The following is a 21,961-nucleotide window of genomic DNA, read 5'->3' on the forward strand; positions in this document are numbered from 1 at the left end:
GTCATACAGTGTTTAAATCCAAACTTTGCATCAAATAAATATCAGCGCTGATCGTTTATCTGATTTCAAACCTCACTACAGAATTGTAATCATGTATGGCAATATACGAATATATATGAATGAATGAAAAGTACTCCATGTTGTGTATGTAGTAGTACTGTAGACCCGTAGTACTGTGATTGTGCATTAAAAAAAAAAAATTAAACACAACACACTGACCTGAAGTGAAAAATATGAACATTATTTAATAACTGATTCTCTGTAATAAACAATTTGAAAATATTTTACAAGGAGTCACAGACACAATATTTTACAAATGTTTCCCTTATCTTTTTTTTTCGTCTGTACAAAAGATGGAGCAACATAGACCAGTGTCCAAAGAGCCAGTGGTGTTAGCTCCATACACACACACGATCCAACAAACAAACTAAAGAAATTCCCACTGTGATAGCAGACCTCAAACTCATGATTATCAGCAGTACTGTGTTCCTATATTTTAATTTTTTAAAACCTCAATGTTAAATTCAGTTTCACCTTTGACAGATTACTTTTTTTTTAAATTCTTTTTTTTTTTCACACATTTGTCACAGAGCACCAGACTAAGGACTACAGAGTCACATACATACGCGTCTCTCCCACCGAAGCACACCTACTCCACTGTTGTTAAAGGAGAGGAAAGGCTGAAGGAGCAGCCCTGATTAAAAAAGACCCTCCCCTTTAGGGCAGATCATGGGGCCGACGTCTCCCCTCCAGGCCACCTCTTCCTTTTAGCTTTTTTTTTTTAAACACTTTTTTTTTTTGGCAAAAATATTTTTTAAACCACCGAATAACACAAACCTCTGTTCCAGTGTATGTGGAATAGTGACACAGACTCACACTCACAGTTTAATTTCAGTGTCTAGCCAAAATGTCTTAGCGTCTCTTAGGCAGCTTTTGACTTTTTTTTTTTTTTTTCTCAATATTAGGACAAGTTGTTGTTCTTTCTTTTTTTTTTTTTTTTTGTAAAACGAATCAAGAGGCAAAAGTTGAATGTGATTCACAATAGGACAAAGCATAAGGCATTAACTCTTCTAGACTTATCCGATTATTATGTATTAACATACATTTCCCTGTGCGTGTCTTCATGTAAAATGGGTAAACGAGCATGTTTGGTATTGTTTAATGAGAGGAGTGAGTGCTGTGCGTCTACTAATGATCTGTGTTTTGATGAGGGTATGGGGCATATTTATACACGCTCCCCAATGATAATGTGTGGATTAATAATTGAGCTTAACACCGAACTCTGCGTGTGGAGCTATAATTGATTAGCACTGATGGTGACAGAAGGCTGATATTTAAAAAAAAGAACCGATTGCAAGCCAAAAAAAAAAAAGTTATTTTATGAGTTTATGCTGCTCATGTAACAGTCGATTACATTGCGTGTGTGAGAATGTAGTCACAAGTGGCGTAGTTTGTGTATGCTTTTACTCAAGCGTATACCTTCTTCAGCTATTGTGACACAAGGCAGAAAGATGGATAAAGGGATGCGTGGAAAAGAAAGCTTTGTGAAATGGCTTGGAGATAGACGTGGAAAATGGGACAGATTACTCTTTTTTTTTTTTCTCTCTCTTTTTTTTCATTTGCAATACACCTTGGACGCTTTAATAATCAAATCACTGCTTTTTCATTCCGACACCTGTTCAAACACATCGTAACTTGCTGCATTGGAAGCAGACGACACGTACACGGGTCCAGACACGAGCATACACGTACGCAAAGAGCTTTATGACCTCTGACCAGAGGATGCTGGCAATGAAGAGTCACCAATTCTGCCACCCTACATACAGTCTACAGAATATTCATAGCTGAAAAGAGACTGGGAAGGGGGAAAAAAAATACTCAACTATTTAATCCTAAACAGTCACTTATAGAGTGGACTCCACAGTGTATTAAACAGTGATCAGTTTTGTTAATGTTCATTAGAATAATATTGGCTGCCCCGCTGGAAAAGTCGAAAGAAATGGAAACCAGACTATGATTTTAGATCGAGAGATATTTTACGTTTCTTGTACTAACACATACAAATCGTCTTTTCATATATAAGATAAGATGCCTTTAAAGAGCTTGAAGGGCTTAGGCAAGGGTGAACGTGAAACGCCTGCGCTGACCAAACATCCTCGGCATGACAGCAGGCTACTTCTGGTTTAATCTGAAAGCTATGGCAATTCATACACTACTAATAAAACCGCATGTGCTTATAAATCAGTTAGGTCTTTATGTGAGCTGAACTACATGTTGTACAGTCAGTAATCACTCTAAGGGCCGGCGTGAGGAGATTCCCTACTGTTATAAACTGAAGCATCTACTCTGTAAAGATACAGAAGTGCATCAAGGCACAACAGAGAGGAAAAAGAAATATTCGAGGAGACGTGCCCTGACCAGGGTTTACTAAATTTTCATTCTATCAATACACAATGAATAAAATTGAAAAACCGATATCCGAGTCTCCGCTGCAAGCTCAATCCATAATTACGTGCGCTCTAAGTGATAAGACTAACCTGGAAAAGCTAACGATATTTTCATTGTTTTAATATTCTCGAACATTGTTAGCCGGGTCCAGCAGTCTACTGCAATACTGACTGTTGTAAAAACGTCGGTGTAAAATGGCTACCCTGTAAACACACACGTACACAGAATGCACACGATTGATGGCAGAGTTCAAGCTGCAACTCCGATTCGTTTCTAAACGCTGGATAATTACAACGGCACTTAAAATCAAGTTTGACGTTTTGATTTAAACCATTTCTCAGTTCCTTCTGTGGATGCTGACCAGAAAAACAGAATGATGTGCTTACTGAAGCCCTTATGGCTAATGAATGAATGAACGAAGAGCAAAATAAATAAATGAGATGAACTGAAATCCAGGCCTGATCTCGACACGAGGCCTTGCATTCTTTCTGCAAGTCCTCCTCCCCCCTAATTTGGCGAGAAAAATAAGACCACACCACAAGTCTCTCTCATTTTGGCAAGAATTAGATCTAGTGTATATATAAACAAATGATCAATGATATATATATGTTTTTTTTTAATAAGTTACATCTTTCTGCTCTGGTTATATCGTAACCTATGGAGGTATGCTTTAAATACTCACAAGTTCTTACTGATATTTTTGTTTACTGAACTAAGTTCTGTGATCAGGTTACCGAATGCTAGAAAATGGCAGAAAGTTCTGTAGCCCCATGTCAACTTAGGCAATTCGAGTCAAACTATGACAAGGAGAGAGGGAGAGAGGAGGATGGCTTAAATTGGAAAGAAGAGCATCTGATGAAAATGCATACCTTACACAAACATATGTAAAGGCAGGTAGTACTGTGGGGGGACGGGAGAGGGGATTCCATTTTCTTCAACACTACATCTGTTTCATTTGTTGGTTCTAAATGAATGGATGTTTGTTTTTCTCCTGCTGTGGCCTTTATAATGTTTAAATGATTGCGTTTCATCATGTTGACTTCTTCAGCTGCTTCCCCCTTGAAGGAAACTTCGGGCTCCTCCCGGAAAAGCTGTTGATTGATAAGTTCTGCGACAGTCGCTAAGCAGCAACCCGTGAAGCAAAGTGGATGATGCAGTATGCCGGGCTTCCATATGGGGGCAACAGGAAGTCCCTTTAATACCTATGACTAGAGCGAGGGAAGGAAAAGGAGAAATATGGAATTAGGGAGAGGAGAGGGAGATGGGCAATGGAGGGAGTTAAAGAGAGAAAGGCAAAACATGGGGGCAGGCCATTAGAGAGAGGACAAGGAGCTGGAGGAGGAGTAAAGTGTGGATGGATGGGCCGAAGGAGTATCCTCGCCCACAATCTGTAGTGTCCTCCTGCAAAAGAGTGAAAGGGAAGTGCATTAAGCGATATTATTTCGATTACTTTATATCACTTAGAAATAGAGTTCCAGTCAAAAGTCTGGACACATCTTATCATTCAATGTTTTTCTTTCTTTTTATGAATTAAAAGTCTTAAAGTGGGCGGCACGGTGGTGTAGTGGTTAGCGCTGTCGCCTCACAGCAAGAAGGTCCTGGGTTCGAGCCCCGTGGCCGGCGAGGGCCTTTCTGTGCGGAGTTTGCATGTTCTCCCCGTGTCCGCGTGGGTTTCCTCTGGGTGCTCCGGTTTCCCCCACAGTCCAAAGACATGCAGGTTAGGTTAACTGGTGACTCTAAATTGACCGTAGGTGTGAATGTGAGTGTGAATGGTTGTCTGTGTCTATGTGTCAGCCCTGTGATGACCTGGCGACTTGTCCAGGGTGTACCCCGCCTTTCGCCCGTAGTCAGCTGGGATAGGCTCCAGCTTGCCTGCGACCCTGTAGAACAGGATAAAGCGGCTGGAGATAATGAGATGAGATGTATCCGGACGGCGATCATGACATAATCTATGTCTGACTATGTCACTTATGAGGAAATTGATGAATTGCTTTGATAAATTTAGCTACTTTTTGTTTGTGAATGTGTTTAGATCAGGGCTTTTCAAAGTGTGGGAGAGTCAGCCCCCCCCTCAGAGAGCAAATAAACAACAGCGCCCCCCCTTACAATTTTTGTTGTTGCTATACTTAATGTTCCATTCGTATTTAAAAAAATGGTTGTTGTACACATTTTTTTTTCTTTTACACATTTTAAACATCTCATAGCATCGTTAGCTAGCACCTCTTGGCAGACAACACACTGTGGCAGTGGAGCATCTTCAGATCCAGTCCATGAAAATCCAAACTTTAAATAATCGTGGTCATACTTCCTTCGTTTTTTGCTTGGCCCAGACTCTGTCTCCTCACTCACTGTAGCTTTAGGTACTAAAAATTGATCCATTTTGTCTCTGGCAAAGGCTAGCTGAAGTTTGCTAAATGTCCGCAATAGTAACTTATTCTGGTGTATTTTTCCTCACGTTATGCCCCCCCTGAAGAACTCTGGCGCCCCCTAGGGGAGGCACGCCCCACACTTTGAAAAGCCCTGGTTTAGATAATAAAAAGAAAATCACACGTTAGCTTGAAGACATGAAATTTATCTTCTTGTGTTGAAAAACTTGTCTTTTCATGGGTGCAAGTTTTTCGGCATGTGCCGGAAGCTCCGTTTTTTTCAGTTCTGAAAAAGTCATTTTTCCAAATCATGTAAATCCGTTGAGATTTTCGGGGGGGGGGTATAGGAGTGGCCCTCTCACTGTCAGCATATTACCGGGTTACCACGGTACAGTCTCTGCATGAGACAAATCTTTTCATCTCGTCTTCGCCACAAACCTCATTCAATATATACGTCGCTCACCGACGAGTGGTCCTGACTAGCCCGTTGTTTCACGGTGTTATACGTGTGATATCATGTTTCACGCACGTCTCTGCTTTTATAAACTTTTTTTTTTTTGACATTTGATTACCTTTCAATTATTAAATAAAAGTAAGGTAGGTCTTGAAATAAGTTTGTTAGCTTTTTTATCATCTTTTCTAATGTGGTTGTTAGGTTGAAAACTCATTTGTAGTCAGTAATGGATGATAAAATATAGATATTTTTGTATATGGAAAAAGCTGAATCTTGTTATTTGCTAAAATCCAGGAGTTTCTGAGGACATCAAGACATGTGGCCCCTTATTTTAACTCAGGCTGTGTATATATTGTAAAAAAAAAAAAAAGTATCACAGCAAAAGCATATTAAAAATGGTTGTTTCAACATTTAAATTAGTAGTTGCTAGATGTTTTGAAATATCAAGCCTTGTACTTGAAATATTGTTATTTCAGATGAATTGAGGAAATGTATTAAACATTTGATGTGAATATGCAAATCATATAACTTAATATTATAAATGTTTGCATGAGAGACAACCATTTTAACTTGTAATTTAATTTTTTTTCGAGCCCTAAGAGGGCTCACCCCCCCTTTGTAACCCCCCTGCATGGCTGTGCCAGGTTTTTGAAAATTTTATACTTGCACCCATGTATTTTTCCTATCAAATCCATCGTGGATCTGAGTGACACATTTAAATAATATTGGCTGGCTTTTTTTCGTGGTATATCAGATAGATATATTCTATTCAGCTAGTATGATATTGAATGAGTCGAAGACGAGTCGCTGAATGGAATATATCTGATATACCACAAAAAAAGCCAGCCAATATTATTATTATTATTATTATTATACATACACATTCCTTTCAGGTGTTCAACGCGTCTTTCTCTTTCAAAATTCTCTCAAAATCTTCCGTATTTAACGAAACAAACCTGGCAGCCATGCTTGTTTACAAATTGTCACAATTGCTCGCTAGTGCGGAACTTTGATGTCTCCGATGTGTGACGTCATATTGTCTTGACAACCATGCAATATTGTAAACCATATTCAACACTCATTCTCCATTGGGTAGAGTGACGTAATACATGTAGGATAAGCGATATGCTAACAATATTGCATGCTATCAAACCAAATGAATGAAACCCACTAGAAGAGAATAGAACACGTTTTTATTCCATCGAAAAAGTGTCCTGTATGGATAATAATTCCCGATATTTCACTCCGATGACGTCACTCCCAGTGTTTTCCTGCTGACTAGACGCGTGTTGTCAAAATGGGGAACTGGTTCAAAATTAAAATTCTTTTGATTATCTTACGTATTTTTTTGTGGATGTGACCATATAATATAAAGAACATTACATGGTGGCACATAGATATGAAGCTTATCTTCTCGTGTTGAAAAATATTTTACTCATTTGCTTCACTCACTTGTGAACTATACATTCACCACTCGAAGATAAGCTTCATATCTTTGCACCACCAAATATATATACGACAGAGAGAGAGACTGAGTGAGTCAGTGAGTGAGTGGCGGCTACGATTATCGACAGTCCACACCTTTTCAGATTTACCAATAAAAAACTATTTTACAAAGGTGAGTTTCAGTTACAGCAGTTATTATTGGTGAATTAATCAACCGGAAGACCCGCCTCGCCCTTTGAGCTTGTCGTCTGATGACAGCTCGTTACCTGAGATGAAATTTTTATCACAATCAGCAAGTTGAGGAAAACCCGGACGTTATCATTGCAGGTAAGCATGGTGGAAAGATCATGGACATGTTTTTACTGATCAAATTCAGTGATATTTCATGATCTCCTTGTCGAAACCTACTTTGTTTCTGACTCTTTCATTTGACAGTCGGCATTTTGTATCTAAACGTGCATTTGAGAATCACGTGAGGTGTCGATAATAGTGATCACTTTCACCGGTGTCCACCATTATCGACACCCTGTGGAATTAAGTGCCATTTACAACTGTTATGGATCGATCTTTGTGGAACATTGAAGTAGATGAAGTACTTTAAAAAAAAAAAAAAGTGCTGTGATGTATAATCATTTTTTTCCTGATTTATAACAGAATGGAATGTTTATAGAGGATTTGGAATCCGATTTCAATAAATAGAATTAGAGCAGAATTAAATTCCTAGCATATAAAAAATTACATGCTTGAAATATTCAGATTTTTCTATTCCATTCAGAAAATATATATATTTTTGCAGTTTGTTGTAAATATTTACCACATATTACAATATCAGTAGACATTTTATATTTTGGTTCGAGGAATGACATGCGACCTTTGACCTGGACTTCCATGTGGTTACAATGTCGATTTCCTGTTGATATTTATTGGTAAACTACAAAACTAGAAATTAATACAAACAACAACGAATGATGAACAAAATGTGATCTATGAAAATCCTTAGAAAGTGGAACAAAAAGATTTTCTGACAGGTTAAACATTATCACTTTGTTTACAAACATTAGAATCACTTCCTCATTTACCTTCAGCACCGACATCCATATATTTATATAAAAGACATTTTATACTAAATATAAATTGATTGTAAAACAAATTTTAAATAAAATCTATGTTTTTTTAACTTAATACTACATACTGATTATAAATAATCATCTGGGTGTCGATAATTGTGGAACGGTGTCGATAACTGTGGACAAAGGTGTTGATAATTGCGAAACGGTGTCACGTGATCTGATACGCTAAGTAATTGGGAATCAACTCATTTTTTTTCCAGTGGAAGTTTGAGTAATTATTCATGCACAATGTACATACCGAAAGTCTTTTCTACTTTTGCAACGGCCAAAAGATCGTTAAGGTGTCGATAATTGTAGCTCTCTCTCATTATATATATATATATATATATATATATATATATATATATATATATAATATTTGCCACAGTAGAATGTGTGTGCGTGTATACGTACTTTACTGTTGTACTCGAAACAATTAATGGGCCTTTTTCTATACCGAGGTGGTGGCATGTCCAGACATGGGTCTTCTTGTTTAACTGAAAAATGTGTTAAGGAGGTTCTCATGATTACTGTGTACACATGAAATAATTTTCAAAAGATTTAACAAGATGCAAGTTTTCATTTTGCTAGTTTATAAGCATTTTGTATGATGTCTTTTCTTTGCCAGAAGAGAATCAGAGTCTAGTTCCGTTTTAATATCAAACCTGACAAACAAGACAAAGCTGAAAACTGGCCACTCAGATGTACTTAAACTTCAGAAACAGATATATTGAACACATTTTTTCAACACATTTCAGTGATATCAGTGTTGAGAAATCCATATTAATTGAAGATTATTGTTCCTGCTTTGGGTGGCACATCAGGTAGTGGTGCTGTTTCGCATCTCCAGGATCCCTGGTTCGATCCTAGCTTGGGTTACTGTGTGAAGCTCTGGTACATGTTACCACCATGTTCATGAGTGCTTTCTTCTGGATTTCCTTCTACCTCCCAAAAACATGGTAGATGGATTGCGCAACACTAAATTGCCTGTAGGTGTTTGTATGTGTGTCCTGCAATGTACTGGTGTCCCATCCAAGGGGTCTTCTGGCCTATGGTCCGTTATTAGGCTCTGGATCCACCACCATACTGAAGTTATTCCTGAAGATAGATGAATGAATGGTCCCAATTACATTGTTGGTACACATGAAATAAGTACCTCTCCAGGTCCTAAACCTCAATTTATGTGTTACACAAATGCACAATTTCACCAAATGTCAATTTGTGAAAGGATACATTCCTTCTCATCTTGAGACAGTTTCTCTATGTCACATGTGTTGCAGGGCAGCTTCTCAGCCACCACAAATAGCAAGTTGGTGTTGTTTATTCTCTTGGCATGGAACAACCTGTGGAGCATAATCATTTTAGAAATCTGATTACTTACGACATGAGTCATTTAGAAGCAGGGCTTTGAACCGGAATTTTTTTCCTATTGGTTCGTTCCGAACAGAAACGGAATTTTAACGTTTCCGGTTTTGGGTTCCACCATTAAATAGACGTTCCCGAACCGGTTAGAACAAAAAAAATTCGTTCCTGGAACGGTTAATTACGTTCCCTGTCAGCTGTTTAACAAATGGCTATAAAGTTATGTCTCTGTCTCATCCAGCTTAAGCCAAATGTAGGCTAATTCTATTACAACCTTCATTAAATAAGACAAGAAATAATTCAAAACAATTATTATTTCAAGTGTTGGCGATTTGGATTCTCAGTATGTCTTCCCATCTACACAAACAGAAAAAGTGCCAGAAATGAAAGATAATTCGTTTAGTGTGTTACCAAAGGCTAGTCAGGCCCTATAGAGGGCTACCGCATGACGTCACCGCGCCGCGAGATTTTGTTAGGCGCCATATTGGAAGACCAAGTGCACATCTATGCAAGTACATACATACATAAAACAAACTACACCTGAAATGTAGCCAGGGCCGGTTCTGCCCTAATCTGGACCCGGGTGCAACATCGCGCAACCCCCCCCCCCCCCCCAAAAAAAAAAAAAACACCAGTCTAAATCAGGACAACCATCACATAACTATAACTATAAACATTTTATATCAACTATTTTAACTAAATGGGCTATAATAAATAAGCCTGCAGGCAGCCACAGCGGGCTGCCTCCTACCTTAAAACTCGTTTTGCATTTTCTGCCTCTTTTTTTGTATTTTCGACCCTCCGTTTATTTTCTTTCCTTTTCTGAAAACCTGATTTGTGTCCAGACATTTTGTTCTGCTACCAACGAACTAACTCGTCAGGTCTCGTCTCTCGAGCGCGCGATGATTCCCGTGGGAAGGGCAACAACTGATACATTTTTACAAACAGCCAATAGGGAGGTTGCATCGTTCAGGCTCTTCTTTGCTCAGACACTCAGTAATGGAGACGTGATAGTAGTCCACCTTCCCGCTCTCTCCATTCAATCAGCGAACGTCACACAGGAAGTGAACCCCAGCGGGTCATAGAAACTTGCGCAGGAGAAGAATGACTATTTGTAGGCTACAGAAACTTTGAGGAACGAAATAAAAACCGGTATTAACCGGTTACCATTATTTTTAATAAACGTTTCTGTTCCGGAACATAAAAAATAATAAAGTTTCTGGTTTCGTTTCTGTTCCATGTGAAATAGAAAAAGTTCCCGGTTTTCGTTTTCGTTCCTTGAACCGGTTCAAAGCCCTGTTTAGAAGTGAAGATTTAGAAAAACAAAGTGCACTAAAAATTAAGGAAAAAAGCGCAACGTTTCGGTGCCACTTGAACATCAAGCGAGTGTTCGTAAGCTAAGTCAACGTCAAAACATATAAAAATAGATTAGCATAATGCTAAACAAAAAGTTTGGCCTGTAAGGAGTCTGATTGCACGTTGAGAGTTGGTCTTCTTTCTCTAATGTAGAGCACTTCGTACAATGAGCAGCCAAATTTACTCTGACGCTTTCTTCAGACAACAAAGCTCTTGTTAATGTCTTTAGGTGCAATATCGTGTGTCATCCTATAGTGTTTACCGATGCTTGAAGCCACACCTTGAAGCCACGCTCCGGCTTGCTCCCCCTCAAATTAAGCAGCACGCTCCGGCTTGCTCTCGGAGTGCTCCGGCCGAGGTTCCGGAGCGCGCTCCGGCTTGCTCCCCCTCAAATTAAGCAGCGCGCTCCGGCTTGCTCTGCTCCGGGAGCAAGCCGGAGCGCGCTGCTTAATTTGAGGGGGAGCAAGCCGGCGCACGCTCCGGCAGCTATTTACACCGGATCCAGTGTGCCGGCTTTTTCTAATAATTGCTCCCACAGTTGATTTCTTCACACCAAACTGCTTACCTATTGCAGATTCAGTCTTCCCAGCCTGGTGCAGGTCTACAATTTTGTTTCTGGTGTCCTTTGACAGCTCTTTGGTCTTGGCCATAGTGGAGTTTGGAGTGTGACTGTTTGAGGTTGTGGACAGGTGTCTTTTATACTGATAATGAGTTCAAACAGGTGCCATTAATACAGGTAACGAGTGGAGGACAGAGGAGCCTCTTAAAGAAGTTGTTACAGGTCTGTGAGAGCCAGAAATCTTGCTTGTTTGTAGGTGACCAAATACTTATTTTACCGAGGAATTTACCAATTAATTCATTAAAAATCCTACAATGTGATTTCCTGGATTCTTTCCCCCTATTCTGTGTCTCATAGTTGAAGTGTACCTATGATGAAAATTACAGGCCTCTCTCATCTTTTTAAGTGGGAGAACTTGCACAATTGGTGGCTGACTAAATACTTTTTTGCCCCACTGTATATAACTCTCATCACAAGAGTCACATTTGAAACTAGATACCACCTGTTGCCGATTTATAATCGGTGGATTTTCCTCTTTCAGCTTTCGCGCATCGTTGAGTTTGCAGCTCAAAAATACAGGTTGAATTCTAATATTTATCTTGTTACCCAGGTCCTGTAACCTCCTTCTGACAAGGTTAGCTGAACACTGGTCCTTGAATGGTATGGTGATTCTCGCATTGTTGTCTGGTTCTTGAACTTCCGGTGTACCAGGATGTTTACAAAGTTCAGAATCGACAAATCCTTTGATGGTATTGTCAGTTAAGGTTTGTGGGTACTTCAGATGGAGGAACACTTTCTGTAAATGGTTACATTCATCATTACAATAGGTAATAGTGCAGAGAACAATACAAGAACCTGTACATCGCTTTTGTTGATTTAGCAAAAGCATTTGATACAGTAAAGAGAAACATGCTATGGACCATCCTCACAAGATTTGGGTGTCCACCAAGGTTCATGACCATCCTATGAGCCTTCCATGAGGGAATGTCAGTGAAAGTATCTGTAGGTGGCACCCTCTCGAACTCCTTTGAAGTAACGGTGGGTGTTAAACAAGGCTGTGTTTTGTCACCGGTCATTTTAACACCTATATGGCTGTCCATTACTCTCCTTGTGAGACGCGACATGAACCCCGACCAAGGAATTACTTAACCGCTACCGCTTGGATGGTAGCATCTTCAATCTCTCCAGACTGAAAGCACAGACCCTAACATCCACAGACACAATATTTGACCTCCAGTATGCAGATGATGTAGGTTACCCCGCCACCACTCCTCAAGCGATGCAACTAAACCATCGGCTCCACTTATTCCAGAGGCGGACTTATATGGTCAACACCCATAAGACTGTGGTCTTGCCCCATATAAACACCATCTCGGAGGATCCAGACCTCTTTCCAACATTCCAAATAGGCAACTTCGAACTACAAAGCATTCCTTCAGAGAGGTACCTAGGAGGCATACTTTCATTTGACTGCAGCTTGGAAGACGAAGTCCAGAACCACATTCACCTAGCCTCCTCTAGTTTTGGCAGCCTGAGTGGCAGGGTGTTTTTAAACAGAGACCTGTCCACCACCACCAAAGTCAAAGTATACAAAGCCATTACCCTCTCCATCTTACTATATGGCACAGATACTTGGACTACCTACAGGCATCAGGTAAGGAGACTGGAAGCTTTCCACATTTGATCCCTACAAACCATCTTAGGCATCACATGGAAAGACAAAATCCCACACACCACCATCCTGGAAAGAACCCAGACAACCAGCATTGAAGCCATGCTGATCACCAAACAACTCCGCTGGGTGGGCCACATCATACGCATGCCAGAAGACCAGCTCCTGAGGCGTCTGCTGTACGGAGAACTGGGGGACGGCCGTCGTTCCATTGGAGGACAGAAGAAGAGATATAAGGACAACCTCAAAAGAAATCTAAATGCATGTAATATATGACCAGACCAACTTGAACACCTTGGAACAGACCGCTCTCTATGGTGCGCTATCATACATCAAGGTATCTTGCACTTTGAAGAGGAAAGGACCATTGCCAGAACTCTGAGACGAAGTGCAAGACATGCTAGATTACAAAGAGCACCTTTAGGCCCTGGTGATGGCATACTCTGCCCCACGTGTGGCGAAAGATGCGTGTCTGAATTTGGACTTCGGAGCTATCAGAGGTCTCACCAACCCCGACACTGACACAAGTAGCAAACGTCATCGTCGAACATGACAGACCACCATAAGCAAGTGGTTACTTCAGGCGGAGGAACACTTTTTTTTAAAATGGTCACATTCATTGTTACAATAGGAACATGAGCACGACAGTCAATAGGCTCTGCCCAGCATTGTTTTAAATAAGCCTCGTTTATAGCTGTCGTCAATGTGACTTGTAGTGTAGAAGGAGGCCGGGGTTTGTTGGCTTGATGTACACTTTAGTTTCAATCTGAGAGGACTTCCTGAGAAGTTGTAAGCTGAGAAAGGGAAGCATGTCGTCTTTCTCAGTTTCCACGGTAAACTTTTATAAAAGGCGTGGCAACGATTCAGGACATCCAAAAATTCTGAGGCTTCCACTTTATTAGGCATTATTACTACGGTGTCATCAACTATCAACTATATGTTTTGACATTGACTTAGCTTACGAACACTTGCTTGAAAATGGTGTCCAAGCGGCACCGAAACGTCGTGCTTTTCTATTTAATTTTTAGTACATGATACGAGTCATGCCTTCTTTATTTTAGCACATTGAAAACATCACTCAGATTAGCTATGTAAAAAAAGCAATTATTTTAGATTGGCTTATTTGTGATACTGAACTCATTTAAAGGGATGTTTTCTTCATCAGGTATGCAAAGACTGTTGCATTCAGCCACCGCCCACTTTATTAGGAACACCTCTACACCTGCATGTTCATGCAATTATCCATTCAGCCAATGATGTGGCAAGAACACAATGCAGAAAATAATGCAGATACAGGTAAAGAGCTTCAGGTAATGCTCACATACAAACTTCAGAATGGGGGGAAAAAAGTGTGGCATGGTTGTTGGTGCTGGTATGAGCATTCCAGAAACTTTGACAGTCTAGAGTACACAGAATGGTGTGAAAAACAATAAAACACCCAGCAAGCAGCAGTCCTGTGGACGGAAATGTCATGTCAATGAGAGAAGTCAGAGGAGTGGCTGGACTGGCTGAAGCTGACAGCAAGGCTACCCGAACTCAAATAATCACTCTATACAACTGTGCTGAACAGAAAAGCATTTCAGAACACAGAGCATGTCGAACCTTGAGATGGATGGGCTACAACAGCAGAAGACCACATGAGGTTCAACTCCAGTCAGCCAAGAACAGGAATCTGAGGCTACAGTTAAAAAAAAAAAAAAAAAGCCTACTTTTTTTGTGGTTACTTGAGGTGCTGAGATCTGTACGTATCTGCAAAATCTGATGCACTGCACGACTTCCACATGATTGGCTGATTGAAGAACTGCATAAATGAACACGTGTACAGGTGTTCCTAATAAAGTGATCAGTGCATGGACAGAGCTGTAACATCATGTGTTTTTGTGACCTGAGTATGAATCTATCTTTTTATTCCAGTACATTGTGTTCAGAGGCTTGCAGCCTACATTATTAATATGTCATAAATAAAGCACAGACAAAACAGAAAATAGAAAAGTTCATTTGACCTGGAGCAGTTCTCACAGTCTTGCATTATGCTGTAGGCACTGCTGATGTTTCCGAAGTAGAACTGCTTCTGTACCGTCACACAACTGGTCTCTCTGGAGTCCATGCTCTCTGCTGCGTCAACTTCACCTACACGCACACAAATATTTGGATGAGTGTTTGTAGATATAATTAAAACATTTATCAATCGTCAAGTCTTAACCTCCTGACAGAGGAAATCAGGTTCTGGGCTAAAATATGCTGCGACTTAAGATTTATGATGCCATCAAGTTCAGCAACAGCCCCAGGATCAATAGCTGCTAAACAGCAGCAAAACATCTACCATCACCAAATTAGACAGTACATATGGGAACTTGTCCTTGTATGTAGTCACCTTCTGTTGCCAAACAGCTAATTTATTTTCTATATCTGTTAACTGTCTCTTTTGTGTTGCAATTTTTCCCCATGGTAATGCACGTAGAACCCCAAACTTCTAATAAAGAAAAAAACAGGAAATGGTAAAAGGCAACAGTAAAATTCCTGAACACCAACTTGGCACAATTTGCTTTCATTTAAAATACACACTATGTAGCCAAATGTTTGTGGACACTTGTTATTAAAAACCTCCACTCTTCTGGGAAGGCTTTCTACTCGATTTTGCAGTGTAGCTGTGGTCATTTGTGCATTCAGGTGTTGATTTCAGGTGAGGAGGTCTGGTGCACATTATGTCTGTGAAGGTTCTCAGTCATCCAGGTCATAGTAAACCGTGGTTGCTAAAGAAGGCAACTGGACTTGCTTGAAATTCTTGAAGACGTTTCACCTCTCATCCCAAAGGCTTCTTCAGTTCTGTCTGACAGTTCTGTCCACTAGTCCTCTAGAGGATCAAAAGAGTTTGAGGTCACCTGGGTTGTTGAGTCATCCTGTAGGTGTAGGTCCCTGGGGGCCGGGTGTGAACGATGTTAGCAGCCTAGAGAGTCGTTAGGGTGATCTGTGGGTCGTTGGCACTCTCTGCCATCATGTGAGTCATTGAAGTCAGCTGAGTTTTGGCGTGGATGTGTATTCAGTTTTTTGTCTGTGAAGGTTCTCAGGTGGTGTTTACATTACATTAGACCGTATCAGCGGATCATCAGATTAACGTTTTTAAAACGATTCGCGTGCACACAGCAACGCCAATACACGATTCGTGTGCACACAGCAACGCCAATACACGATTCGCATGCACACAGCAACGCCAATACACGGATACGCTAATCACATGACTAATTAGACGGCACATCACATGATCCCAGTGCATATCGGGCATGCGCAAGTCACTCACCACTTGCAAGTGGAAGGATGGCAAGCGAACACCTTCTCCAGCAGATAAACACACCTGGCTGTGATGTTCATGTTCTCACTGAGTTTAAGCGCCTGAAGGAGGTAAATAAGTTGAAATGTGTAAATAAACCTCAGTGCGGCTCAGCGCTTCCTCTTGCGCTCCAAATCACTCCGCCCTGAACAGCGAGTGCCCTCTGGAGGGTGCGCACTCCGGCCCTGCGCAGCTCACAGATCGCGCGAGTGAAGCGCACGAGCAGTGATTCGGGACTGAGCTGCTGTGTGTCGTTTCCTGAAGTCCGCGCCGTTTTTCAGCAGTCGCATCACATGACCAACGTGGCATGACCAACGCCAGCGAATCAGGAAGGTGGATGTCACAGTGACGTTGTCCAATGACGACGTCAGCTAGAGCTCAGCACTGCATTTCCTTGTTCCTCAATGTTTACACAGCACCGGATCAGATACGAACTGGGTTGAATACGTGGGCCCTGGCGGATTCAAGTTGTTCCGCCTGTGGAGTCGTTTCCCGGCGTTTTAATGTGCACGGACAGTGCATCCGCGACGAAAACGAGACGGATACGGTCTAATGTAAACACCACCTCAGTCATCCAGGTCATAGTAAACCATGGTTGCTAAAGGCCCTGTTTACATTATTTCGAATCAGCGGATCATCAGATTAACGTTTTTAAAACGATTCGCGTACACACAAAAAATTTGTGTGCCCGCAACAAAACCGTTCCCTGTGCACACAGCAACGCCAATACACGGATACGCTAATCACATGACTAATTAGACGGCATGTCACATGATCCCAGTGCATATCGGGCATGCGCAAGTCACTCACCACTTGCAAGTGGAAGGATGTCGTTATAAAAAATGAAGTATGCCAGTCTGTTATCGGCGGTACTGGTACTACAATGACGCCTTTTTTACACCGTGTATGGCCTTCGTGTTTATGCTAGAAGGATCTAACAGTGTTCGGTACACTCTTCACCTCGCAGAACGGCCGTTTTTTGCGATTACAACAAGACTATTTAGTGCTACGGTAACCAACACACTTCCTGTATTGCTCATTCACTTAATGACTTCCTCAACACACTTCCTGTATTGCTCATTCACATGACCAGCGTGGCATGACCAACGCCAGCGAATCAGGAAGGTGGATGTCACAGTGACGTGGTCCAATGACGACGTCAGCTAGAGCTCAGCACTGTGTATCCTTGTTCCTCAATGTTTACACAGCACCAGATCAGATACAAAGTGGGTTGAATACGTGGGCCCTGGCGGATTCAAACTGTTCCGCCTGTGGAGTCGTTTTCCGGCGTTTTAATGTGCACGGACAGTGCATCTGCAACGAAAACGATATGGATACGGTCTAATGTAAACACCACCAAAGAAGGCAACTGGACTTGCTTGAAATTCTTGAAGACGTTTCACCTCTCATCCCAAAGGCTTCTTCAGTTCTGTCTGACTAGTGGGGAGTTCCAGGTAAACTGAATACACATCCACACCAAAACTCAGGCCCTGTCCACACGGCAACGGATTCAGGTGAATCTGATAAAATTGTTTATCATTTTGGCCTGGCGTCCACACGGCACCGGCATTTTGGGTGCCCCACAACGATATTTTTTGAGAACGGGTTCCAGAGTGGAAAAATCTGGCAACAGCGCCGTTGCGAAGTCGTCTGGATGAGTAGAACGGATTTGTTTACGATGACGTCACAACCACATGACTAGAACAAGCAGCCCTCTCGCTGTTTTGTATGAACCACTGCATTGCATTCACTTTTGTATACAGCTTTTCTTTTAAATAAACAAGTAACTGAACCATTTCTTGAATTTCTTTTTTTTTTATTGGATAAGACTGCTTTTCAAAATGTTCACACACAATAAGAAAATTAAGTTATATAAAACTATGCACACTAATAAAACTAATTTGTACACACAGAAGGCACGATTTCCTCGCGTAGTCGCAGCCATCTTCTTCTTGTTGTGTGTTTGTTCCTGACAGTGCTTCACACCAGGTAGAAGAAGGGGTTTATGCGCATGTGTCTACTTCTTCTATTGTTCTGGTGTCTCCGATGGGACCGTCTTACAGCGCCCCTAGAGGTGTGGCATGTGTATTGCATCGTTTTCAGCAAGCGTTGCGTTGCCATATGTACCTGATATTTTACTGATCCGTTGCCCATATGGACGCGATATTTTTTTAAAAAATAAAATCTCATTGCCGTTGTCGTGTGGATGTAGCCTCAGCTGACTTCAATGACCCGCATGATGGCAGAGCGAGCCAATGACCCACAGATCACCCTAATGACCCTCTAGGCTGCTAACAACATTAGGATGACTCAACAACCCAAGTGACCTCAACGACTCTCCTTAGGGTTGCTTTTGATTTGCTAGATGATAAATACCTGGAACTCCCCACGAGTCAGACAGAACTGGAGAAGCCTTTCGGATGAGAGGTGAAACGTCTTCAAGAATTTCAAGCAAGTCCAGTTTCCTTCTTTAGCAACCATAGTCAGCATTACAGTTCATCCTAAATGTTTTCAGCAGGGATAATGTCAGGGCTTTGTGCAGGACACTCAAGTTCTTCCACACCAACGTTGGCAAGCCATATCTTCATGGAGCTCGCTTTGTGCACAGGGATACTGTCATGCTGGAATATGTTTGGGCCCCTTATTTCCAGTGAATGGAAACTGTAATGCTACAGCATACAAAGACATTCTATACAATTGTGTACTTCCAACTTTGTGGCAACAGTTTGGGGAAGAACCATATATGTGGCCTCTTCATTACAAAACCAGTCAGAAGTCGCAAGTCATGATTTTGAGATAAATGGGGGAATGCACTGTGTGGGCTAAAATGGTTGAATTTTAGATTTTGGTATAATATCAGAGTATAATGTCTGCACTTTCATGTTTTGAAAGAACTGTGCATAAATTCATACATCATGACCCTTAAAACATGCTTTTATTGAGATGTATTCAAGTCCTGGTAGAAATTAATAAAAAAAGAGTGAAAAATGCCTGTACCATCTCATCTCATTATCTCTAGCCGCTTTATCCTTCTACAGGGTCACAGGCAAGCTGGAGCCTATCCCAGCTGATTACGGGCGAAAGGTGGGGTACACCCTGGACAAGTCGCCAGGTCATCACAGGGCTGACACATAGACACAGACAACCATTCACACTCACACCTACGATCAATTTAGAGTCACCAGTTAACCTAACCTGCATGTCTTTGGACTGTGGGGGAAACTGGAGCACCCGGAGGAAACCCACGCGGACACGGGGAGAACATGCAAACTCCACACAGAAAGGCCCTCGCCAGCAACGGGGCTCGAACCCGGACCTTCTTGCTGTGAGGCGACAGCGCTAACCACTACACCACCGTGCCGCCCATGCCCGTACCAGTGACTACATATTTCTGAGGATAATCCCTCATGTCTGGTATCAAAATATAGTAGAGATTTCCCACTCACTAGATTCAGTATTCATTTTGACATAAGTTCAATGAGTTGGTATAAAATAAACTCATCTTTGTTTGAACAAAATCTCCTTGGTGTTACGCATGAGCTATAATATGGAATTTAATTGGCTGTGTGTGCGCATCCGAAAAGTAATGCAGCCACTCAGAAGCCTTCTTATCAATAATACAAAGCATAATTCCTGCATGAACCATCGTGGGAGAAATAGCAGAGCTCTTAAACTTAAATCACAAGTGTTCAAAGTTGAGCGATTTAGTTGTGGATTTCTTCGCACAACCCTGGGAAGAGAATATTACAACTGATATCAATAACAACAAGGGTTAATTTGAGGATGACTTTGAAGATGACTTAGGATGACAGTAATGTTGATCAAGTCGAGTGAGAGAAAGCTTTAAAGTGAGTCAGGTATTTATATCTTGTGAGCAGTTACTATGATCTTTCTGTATTGTGTTGAGGAAGTTGGTATTGCGAGGGTCATCATAAACACATTTATAGGCACTGTCAGGAGAAGTACTGAAGGCACATAAAAAGTTAGCAACCATAAACCAGGGTGAGAAGTTTCAGTTGCATTCAAGTCCAAGAGTGACAAAGAACTGACATGTAGTTAATGTGTTGTGTCTTGCAAAAGTATTCATCCCCCTTCATGCTTGTCCTGTTTTGTCGCATTACAAGCTGGAATTAAAATGGATTTTTGGAGGGTTAGCACCATTTGATTTACACAACATGTCGACCACTTTAAAGGTGAAAATTGTTGTTTTATTGTGACACAAACAAAAATTAAGATGAAAAAACAGAAATCTGGAGTGTGCATACAGTAAGTATTCACCCCCTTTCGTATGAAACCCCTAAATAAGAGCTGGTCCAACCAATTCACTTCATAAGTCACATAATTAGTTGATTAAGATCCACCTGTGTGCAATCAAAGTGTCACATGATTGATCACATGATGTCTGTATAAATCAACCTGTTCTGGAAGGACCCTGACTCTGCAACACGACTAAACAAGCAACATGAAAACCAAGGAGCTTCCAAACAGGTCAGAGACAAAGTTGTGGAGAAGTATAGATCAGGGTTGGGTTATAAAAATATCCCAAACTCTGAATATCCCAGGGAGCACCATTAAATCCATTATAGCAAAATGGAAAGAATATGTCACCACTACAAACCTGACAAGAGAAGGCCACCCACCAAAACTCACAGACCGGGCAAGGAGGGCATTAATCAGAGATGCAACAAAGACACCAAAGACAACATTGAAGGAGCTGCAAAGATCCACAGTGGAGATGGGAGTATTTGTCCATAGGACCACTTTAAGCCGTACACTCTACAGAGTGTACGGCTTAAAGTGGTCCTATTATCCTCAGAAATTTAAGCCCATGTTTACATTAGACCGTATCAGCGGATCATCAGATTAACGTTTTTAAAACGATTAGTGTGCACACAGCAACACCAATACACGATTTGCGTGCACACAGCAATACCAATACACGGATACGCTCGGCTCCGCAGGCATCCTGCGTTCCAAATCACTCCGCCCTGAACAGCAAGTGCCCTCTGGAGGGTGCGCACTCCGGCCTTGCGCAGCTCACAGAGCGCGTGAGTGAAGTGAACAAGCAGTGATTCGGGACTGAGCCGCTGTGTGTGTGATCCCAGCGCATATCACTTACCACTTGCAAGTGGAAGGATGGCAAGCCTAAAGACAATCATAACTACACAATGGGCAGTATTTGCATCAGTATTTGCAGTATTTTCATACTTTTATACTCTTTAATGAAAGGTGATACAAGGCGGAAGTCCGCGCCGTTTTTCAGCAGTTGCGTCACATGACCAACGCCAGTGAATCAGGAAGGTGGATGTCACAGTGACGTTGTCCAATGAGACGCCAGCTAGAGCTCAGCACAGCGTATCCGCGTATTCTCAATGTTTACACAGCACCGGAGCTGACACGATCTGGATTGAATACGTGGACGCTGGCGGATTCCTGTTTCCCGGCGTTTCCAGGCGGTTTAATGTAAACGGACAGTGCATCCGCGAAGAAAACGAGACAGATATGATCTAATGTAAACGTAGCCTAAGAGTTCTGCTATTTCTCCCATTTCAACACACCAAACACATTAACTACATGTCAGTTCTTTGTCACTCTTGGACTTGAATGCAACTGAAACTTCTCACCCTGGTTTATGGTTGCTAACTTTTTATGTGCCTTCAGTACTTCTCCTGACAGTGCCTATAAATGTGTTTATGATGACCCTCGCAATACCAACTTCCTCAACACAATACAGAAAGATCATAGTAACTGCTCACAAGATATAAATACCTGACTCACTTTAAAGCTTTCTCTCACTCGACTTGATCAACATTACTGTCCTCCTAAGTCATCTTCAAAGTCATCCTCAAATTAACCCTTGT

The 21,961-nt window shown here is 41.4% G+C and overlaps 1 protein-coding gene across 1 annotated transcript in view; it reads right to left on the reverse strand.

The window, feature by feature from the left end:
• Nucleotides 1–263: 263 nt before the first annotated feature.
• The window catches only part of cacna2d2a (calcium channel, voltage-dependent, alpha 2/delta subunit 2a), a 697,573-nt gene continuing 675,875 nt past the window's right edge, over nucleotides 264–21,961 (reverse strand). Inside the window, exons 35-38 of the mRNA XM_060919306.1 lie at nucleotides 14,776–14,902; nucleotides 9,057–9,166; nucleotides 8,238–8,320; nucleotides 264–3,849 (exon numbers count right to left, since the gene is read on the reverse strand). Of these exons, the coding sequence (XP_060775289.1) occupies nucleotides 3,727–3,849; nucleotides 8,238–8,320; nucleotides 9,057–9,166; nucleotides 14,776–14,902 (443 nt within the window). The 3' untranslated portion in view covers nucleotides 264–3,726. The remainder of the gene's footprint in view (nucleotides 3,850–8,237; nucleotides 8,321–9,056; nucleotides 9,167–14,775; nucleotides 14,903–21,961) is intronic.

This window comes from Neoarius graeffei, chromosome 4, assembly GCF_027579695.1.
Source record: "Neoarius graeffei isolate fNeoGra1 chromosome 4, fNeoGra1.pri, whole genome shotgun sequence".
Taxonomy (NCBI): Eukaryota; Metazoa; Chordata; class Actinopteri; order Siluriformes; family Ariidae; genus Neoarius; species Neoarius graeffei.